At 36.8% G+C, this 8,915-nt stretch overlaps 1 protein-coding gene across 2 annotated transcripts in view; it reads right to left on the reverse strand.

Annotated features, from left to right (window-relative positions):
• Window positions 1-4,958: 4,958 nt before the first annotated feature.
• LOC137656593 (galactosylceramide sulfotransferase-like) overlaps window positions 4,959-8,915 on the reverse strand; it is a 254,369-nt gene continuing 250,412 nt past the window's right edge. For both annotated transcript variants that reach the window (XM_068390766.1, XM_068390771.1), the window contains 2 exons: window positions 7,168-7,395; window positions 4,959-5,884 (listed from right to left, as the gene is read on the reverse strand). In XM_068390766.1, coding sequence (XP_068246867.1) covers window positions 5,279-5,884; window positions 7,168-7,395 — 834 coding nt within the window. In that variant the 3' untranslated portion in view covers window positions 4,959-5,278. The remainder of the gene's footprint in view (window positions 5,885-7,167; window positions 7,396-8,915) is intronic.

The raw sequence follows: 8,915 nt of genomic DNA on the forward strand, positions 1-8,915 counted from the left end.
GTCGAAAGACTTCGCGGAGCTCATTGCAGACTTATAAATTATGCATTTCAAAATATTGTTATAAATCAGAATTTATATAAAATGCGCCTGAACTCGGTTTCTTAATCTAAAAATATTCTGCTGCCAAAATCTCTGAATGTAGGATATTCTGTTGTTCAGTGCATCAGTCATATCAACCCCCCTCCCCCCCCCAAAAAAAGGGTGAAATTACGATTTGACTACTCTTGGCTTTTCAACTATCTCTGCTTATCTATGTGCGTCAAGTTTCTCCACCCTTCTACAAATTAAAATTAGAGCGGCACTAGACTGGTACTGTATTTTACAGGTCTTAATTTCTTTTCTAGCATATTCTTCATCCCGATTTTCTGTTCATTGTCTACCAAAGTGTAATCACATGCCTCTTTTGTATGTCTTGTGAACTTTTATGCTTGTATGAAAAAAGGCTTAAAACACACCATGGTGTTTCCATTTAGTTTTTTGGGTATGCTCACTACTATATTTGGGAATCACCTCGTGTAGATGTTAGTAACGTGCTGCAACAAGCAATTCGCTACAAAACTAGTAAGCTACATGCTCTTCTTGAACTTTGTAGCTTCGGAAGTTGAAGTCAGGCTCCATTGGACAGTTTAGAAGTTTAGTTATGTACTTGATGATACCCTTAGTTTTCTAAGATTTTCATTAGACAACTCCCATTTTTCAGGTCTTCCTTATTAAACTTTAGAATTTAGATGGCACATTTCATCAGGATTTAGAAATAATTCATCTTAATTTTAGGAGGCCTTTCTGAATGCCTAACCCGATGAAATAACCTCTGATAAGGTTGGCAGCTGTCTTTTTGCGTCAAACTATCCACCTTCATGTCATACCAGTCAAAGTAGCAGTGGCACCGTGGAGGGGACACTAGTTGGTGGTGATCATTTCATTGATTTCCACATAAACCGCCATGTAACAATGTCTATCATCACACACAACAGGACGATCAGCCCTTTTTATAGGCATTTTCCCTCAGCGACTAAATCTAACAAGTTTCCGTAAACAGGGCTCTATTTTAGTAACAGATAGAGCAAAATTGATACCACAAGTCTCTCCTAATTGGGACCTTACTGGAGTTATATGTAATCTAAAAACGATATAATCTATATATCTTGTCTATCAGAGCAACATTCTTAGCGACAGGAAATTCATATGAGTGAACTTTATGTAATATATCCTATTCCACAGGCCAGTTTCATTTAAAAGAGCTTTCCCTGCTTTATTACACAGCCAACAGCCAGTTCACCTAGGTAGTATATTAAGATCTTTCACTATCTAGTAGCTGTTGAGCTTTGAAATGACTGTTGCATGAATTGCCCTAAAGATACTCCAGTTCCTCGTCACATCTTGGAAAAGGGTACATTCATGACTCAAATGCTAGACTCCACTACAAATAAGATACTTTTGAGAGTAAATTATTTCCCTTTCAACTCGCTAACACGCCTTTAAGAACATTGTATACTTCTGGTCACAAGGAAATATGAACATGACATATTCTTCCGTTCTCGGCAAGGCCTTTACTCCAACAGAAATTCAGTTGCATAGTATTTAGACTCAGGCCATTTTAGCACTATCTAAACATCTTTAAAACACAGTTACTAACCTACTTTTTCCTCCGTCTGTGTCAAAGACATCTCTTTCAAATACCTTGGCGCATTTTTTCTTAAAAATTTTGATGTACACTGCAAAGACAATCAGGTATTTCCTCCACATTTATCGTATTTTCCTTGATTTATGGAATAAGTGTCACATGGCCCAATGCTGGGGCTGGGAAGACAATTCGACAATGAGGTGTAACCGTGTGGAGTCACAAGCTAATTGGGTAATTGGAAAGACCCTTTAGTAATGCCTACAGGACACGAACTATCCTTATTACAGGGGATTTTCCAAGGCGTATTGTGCCCAATAGGAGGTGCACTGACTAACTGAGTCTTATATCCTTATTTCCTAAGGCATGTTGCATATGGCATGAGGTGTATTGACACACTACCCTTCTTATGGGGAATTTCCAAGGCCTATAGTGCATGGGATAAGGTGCAATGAAAAGCTACCCCTCTTGCAGGGCATTTCCAAAGGCCTACAGTGCACGGCATGAATCAACGATATTTACTGAAGAACTACCCTTCTCATGGGACATTTAAGGCCTAGTATTCATGGCATGAGGGACGCGGGCAAAATACACCTCTTTTGGCGAGTTTCCCAAGGCCTAAAGTGCACGGCATGAGGTGCACTGACAAACTAACCCTCTTCTGGGGCATTTTCCAAGGCTTTTAGAGTACATGACGAGCATTTAAAAACTATCCCTCTTACAAGCCATTTCCCAAGCCTGACAGTGCACTGGATGATGTCCTTGATGAACTAACCCTCATATAAATAAACAGGCAACCCATTTTTTTATCCAACACATCAATTTCTGAATCAGACCACATTAAGCTTGTGATGTGAAATCAGAACTAACTGACCCTCCATCCATCAGATCGGGGTATATGGAATTCTGACCTATGATGTCATCCCAGTCCATGTTATTAATTAGATATTCGCCTGTTGTAAGGAAACACAATTAAAAGTGTATATCTCTAATTAAGTCCAACTCATATACCTTTTATTTAGCGTCACTGCAACTCAAATGTTGCAAGGATGGCGAATGGCTAAGTAAACTTTAAAACTCGTACGAGTTAATTCAAACAGGAGGCCAAAAACATACGACTACCACAGAAATTTATGTATAATGGAAGTTTGGTAAAAAAAAAAAAAATTCCACTTATGACTTGGATGATACCAAAACTAACACTGATGTGACATCCCGCTAAAAAAAAGTATATTCTTTGAAATGGCATTAGAGAGAATAGAATTCATGATTAAAAACCAGCAACTGAAAGTAATGGGACTTTCAGTTCAAACTTGTCATACATGTATGATTTTCAAGTAATTACTGACTGATAGATTCAACGATGAAGAAAATCTTCCTAGATGCTTTGGCTAAAATTATCTCTTCCATAAGAACTCCTTACTGTGTAGCCTATTTCTTAAAAAAAAAAAAAAAAAAAAAAAAAAAATAGAATAGTTACTGTATACTCCCTACTTAAGAAATAATTGAATATTATGTTTGCTTTTGACTTTGCAATAAATTCACTAAACATAAAAGAGATGTAATAACGTGTGCTATCTGTGGTTTAATACATATACCACTTTGTACATTAATGGCTTGGAATAGACTTAATACTGGGTTCCACGTAGATAATAGTGACTTTTCTGCTCAAACATGGGAGCGTTTCTGCTTTTCTCTTGGTTATATAACACGTCAAACTGACAAGTCTGTCGTGTGCGGACACCTTTACATGCATTTCATTGAAGTAATTTCAAAACATTTGTATCTTCTAGAAAAAAATTACTGAAAAATTTTGTGGTTGCTGGAAGTAATTAAAAATAAAGATTATTTCTTAGTTCCTACTAAAGTGATGACCGTTGGTATGGAATACAGTATATGTAATTGGAAACAACAATGGGCGTGGAAGAAGATTGTTGGAATCAAAGTAGTTCGCTTTAGTCTGTATTGGTGTAACCATTACACAGATCAAGGATTGGATTATGATGAAAGAGCTTCCACTATTCATGTAAGACTTGAAAGGGAAGGGTCCCGTTTCAAGTTTGCTGCAAAATGCATGTTCAGTTACCAATGGTGTGCACTACTTTGAATCCAAATTTCAAAAGGAGTATGCGTGAATTACAAAGTTTTATTTGGTATTCTATAGAATCTCAATTAATCAAGTAGTTTCTCTGTGTGATTATAACAAGGAAAAAAAAATGCATTGCCTTATGAATGTCAGATATAAGATAGCACAGATACATCTCGCTCAAAGCAGAGGGTGTTGTCCATTAGATGATCGGGTGGAAGTTAGATGGAAGGGCCTCATTGCAGACTAGTTCGCCTCGTATTTTCCCCTTGTGACGGACTGCCGCTACCTCGCATCGTGATTGGTCTCCATTTTCTCACAGCTGATTCATGTAAACATAGCAACACTAATAATAAATTAGATGATTAGTGATTCTACAATAGTATCCATTAACAATAGGTAACCCAATTGTGATACTTTAACAGTGACCTACGCAGATGGCGTGCACAGTACATCCGTCCTGCTTACCAGAACAGAAGTGCAACGAGATAATGTTTATTTGCGAGCAATATGAGCAAACGTCGGAGCAAAGACCATTTTAGGGACGCTTGCAAGAAAGGGTCAGAATGTTTATATTAAAAATCAAATGATGCTGGTCAGTTTTAGGTTTTCCGTCTCATCAGTATTGTTTTCACACTGACTATTTCAAAGTATTTTTTCTTATTATAATTATTATTGTTATGTTTACAGGAATCACCTATGACAAGGTGGTGACCAGTCACAAGGCAAGAATACGAGGGGACTATTCTGCAATGATATGCTCCCAAACCAATAGTCCTACAACTATAGAGGTGAAAAATGGGGAAAAACTATATGACTCACTGATTACTTAAGGCCTTGCTTAAGTTTCCTTCTGCCTTAATCATATCATGAATAATTCTGAGATTGCAGATGTTCTGTCACATTTTTAAACGCGTTCAAGTTGAGTGACTTTAAATATTTCTTATCACTTCATCGTTGCAATTTTTGTAGTCTGAATTGTTTGTGTGACTCAAGTTAGTTCATGCAAATTTTCATGAAAAATGTTATCCGTTTATATAAAAAACTATACTGTTAAACGATAAATCTATATAGCAATGCTATCCAAGACAAGATGTCTCGATCATTATATTTTGTTTATAAAAAAAGAGGAACAAATAACAGTAAGGACACGATAGTCACCCTTTCCCTTTGGTTTATATAAATCGTTTGGTGGAACCCATTAAATATGGAAAGAAAGTGACTAGAAAGGTTGGAAAGACAGATTTCGGGTGTGTGCAAACGTCTAATTTAGTCAAATGGATAATCACAATATCAAAAGGCTTTAGATTTTCCATCGAGTATTTACAAGTATAACGTTCTTGCAATTTCACAAAGGCACTTGTGCTCTCAACAAGAAAATTCCTTTGCAACCATTAAACAACATACAAAAATACAACTACTTTTGGATATGCAACCATGGAAGCCTTGTGCAACCAAGCAGAAATAATATTTTAACAGACGTTTAACACCGAACATTTTGATAAAAATTTGAGTTGGATTTGGGAAAGGCAGGTAGTCGATGTATCTTCCCAATGTCTAAAAGTCTAAGTCTACGGAGGATTTAACGCCCTTCTCTGGTGTAGTCTGACAGCATCAACTAGTGACAGCTCCGGCAGAGACAGCATCATGCAGTTCTGACCAGAGTTATTAGCCGTGACATAAGCATTGACCTGCCCAGAATATTCTTTGTACAACAGAGCAGAGTCTTGACCCCTGACCTCGTGTGCCCCACACTCGGCAAAGTAATCTTCGCGTAGACTGCGAAGTAACGACACCTCCCTTGCCATTCTCCGGGTGCCAAATTCTAGCACGGCTTGGCGGTGCCTCGCTACAAAGTGATCGTATAAGATGACGTCGGCACTGTTGAGCTCCCTCAAGGCGTAGAGCGTTGCAGGATTTAAATTGTGCTTGACTTCCCTCCTCCGGGCATTCTTGGTGAAATAGACAAGGTCGTGCAAGGACCAACACAGCAAGTGCCTCAACAGAATAAGGGATTCGTCCATATATTCGGAGATCATCACCAGGTCAAATAGATTGTCGAGCTCCTCGATGGCACCCCGTAACTCGCTGACCGTTATGTTTTCCGGGTATCCGAAATCAAAGAGCATTTGGTTTCGACCAAATTTCCCGCCATACCTCGGAAGATCCATCAAGTTCTGTAAGACAAAAAACAAATGTAACTTTATTATGAAGAAAAATAAAATGTTAATTTTACTTTCCGTTCTTCTCTCAATCTATTTTCAGATTCTTGATGCATAACAGATCAGTAATTCATGAAACCTCCTTTTCTCATTCTGTAATCAGTAGCCTATCTGTTCCACATTTTAAACTTTCACAATACTAATATGAAAATAAATGACAACATGTTCCGAAGACATTCAGTAAATAATGAGTTTCAATTTTCGTCGATCAGCTTGTATGTTAAACTTTGATCACATACAATTCTAGAAAACATTCCATTCTATACAAGGCTGTTTTTATTTGATCTGTAAGGCTAGAGGCATTACTTTAGCCAGCATTCTAGGGAATATCGATCTTTAGGTAAATACAGAACTATGGTTTGTTAAAATAAAATATTCATGTGTATACGTATGTGTGTATGTATATCTGCCAGTGTGTGTAAAAGCTTGTCTGAGGTAACGATGTGTAACGTTTCCATGGCTGTTCACATGTCACTGGGTGGAATGATAGCTTTGAAGAATTTGGAGAAAGATCAGTAAATGTAGGTGCAAAGATGAAGTATAACAAAACGTGATGTGAGTGGCCTGTGCAATGGCTGATGTTTGCAGATAATGCTATGCATCTGCAAAAGCTAGCAAAACAGTGTAAAAGAAGTTTGTAATAATTCAGAATACATGTTAGCCGGAGTAATGAATTTAAGGTAATGGAAAACAGAAATATGTAGAAATTGGACGTTTCCAGTACAAATACTTAGGTGCGTACCATGAAGCTAAAACCTGCTAAGTGCCAAATCATGTACGGAAGTTCTAAAGATTAACCTTTAATGTGCTTGGAAAGTATTAGATTTGAAGCACTGAAAATATTGTTGATAGCGAGAAATGCTATTTGCATTTTCATCTCTAGCATTCATTTGATAATCAAGTAACGAAAAAGTTTTCCATTTAGCAGTATTTGTAAATTTAACTTGTCGCCTTTCAGCACGAAAGCAAATACTTTAGGTATATGTGTGAATGTTGCTTCCAACGAAACTGATAGCCTTCTTATAACTGCAAAATCTATCATTGAACTGTTCAATAATTAAAAAACCGATAAAATTTTCTACATATGGAGGTTCTGAATGACAGATATAGTCTATCAGAATTGCTGAACCCTCTATCCTAAATGTCTTTGCAACATCATTCTCATATTTTTGAGTTCTCAACTCCCAACCCTATAGACATAAATAAAAACCTCCACGGGCTTTCTTCTTCTTACTAACCGCCATTGGAACTCTGCTGAAGAGCGACAGGTGCACCCCGTAGATGTCTCCCAGATGAAAGAAATTGAAGAGACTCTCGTAAAGCGCAGACGGATCTCTGACGATCGTGATCCACCGGGTATCGTTATGGAGGATCTTCGAATGCTCCTCGACATTCAAACGAGTGTGCACGGCAAAGATATCCACTTTGCCGCTTCTTGGAAGCAGGTTTGGTGGGATGAGGTCCACCTGGAAACAACAAGTGGGTTAAATCGATGAAATTCGATGATTTATTTTTCTTTTTACGTAGAAGACTGACAGGATGTAGGCTTAATAATAAATGTTTCCATTAATCATAAGTCTATCTAAATAAATAAATAAATAGAGAAAAGACTGACATAATGTATTACTAATTTACTTTCATCAAACACAAGTCTGCCTAGATAAATAAACAAAGAACAGACTGATAGGATGTATTAAATCTTTTCATTGAACATAAGTCTACATAAATAAATAAAGAAAGAAGTAAAAAGGGAGGAATGGTAAATTATAGATGTAATACAACAAAAAGTAAAAAGGGAAAGGACAGAAAGGAAGAATGGTGAATAGGAATAAGATAAAATCTTGTTCACCAACGCAGTCAGTTGCACATATGGGAAAACAGAAGAAAGAGTTTTCCAAAGCATGTCTAAACATTTCTTGCTGAATAAGCTTACTTAATACGTTATATTTCATCGTTAAACTCAACAGAAGTCAGAAGAGTTTTATTGCATTCTTTAGTCTTACACAATTCATAGTTATTACACAATAGCAGGAAAACGTAACTAGTTTTTCAAGTAAAAGAAAAAGAAACGGATTAAATAAAAAACAACTAGTGTAAGTAGTTATCATAAATCTAATTTTTTTTTAAATAGATTAGAAAACTCTTAACCGTGACAGATCTCTCTCTCTCTCTCTCTCTCTCTCTCTCTCTCTCTCTCTCTCTCTCTCTCTCTCTCTCTCTCTCTCTCTCTCCTCATTTATCTAATTGGATTAATTTGTATTTTTGGGTTTATCAAAATAACAGAATAATCCTATCCTGCACATTATACATATATATTGGACTTGAATAATTGCATTTTTATAATTATTTTATTCAAATATTAGGACTACAAGGATATTTTGAAAGCCTTCTCAATCCTCATTATTAATCTAAAGCAAAAGCTAATAAGCTGATATAGTTTATTATTTGTTCAATTTTACAGGTCTTTGAAAAAAAACTACAAAACTAAGTAAAGTATAGTTAAAACATGATATTTTCAAGTTGATTTAAGACCGAAGTAAAATAAATCTGAGGCAAATGATGCAAATTATGATGAAATCAGCATCCCGATGATTTGGAAAAGGATTAATATCAGGTAATAATGTATTAGCCTCCTGGCTAGTACAGTGGTAACGTGTTTGTCAACGATCCCCGCCCGGGACCGTGAATTTAAGCTGTTTACTAGGGAGGTCACTGCAGTGGTAGGGCACCACAGTGGGGGGTTGGCTTTGCCCGGCTGACGTTCTGGTGAGCATCTATTCTGATGGAATTGGAACTAAATCCAGACACCTTTAAACCTTGAACTATCTTATCCAGCTTCTATTCGGTGGAAATTAACATGCCCAGACTTGCGGTTTCGGTGATAATTTTTTTTTTCTTAAACTGCCAAGTTGTAGATTTTTTATGCCTCCTTGTGGTTTTTTTTTTCTTTTTTTTTGGGGGGGGGGCGTGTTCCAATAACCTTTAC

This window comes from Palaemon carinicauda, chromosome 1 (assembly GCF_036898095.1).
Source record: "Palaemon carinicauda isolate YSFRI2023 chromosome 1, ASM3689809v2, whole genome shotgun sequence".
NCBI lineage: Eukaryota > Metazoa > Arthropoda > Malacostraca > Decapoda > Palaemonidae > Palaemon > Palaemon carinicauda.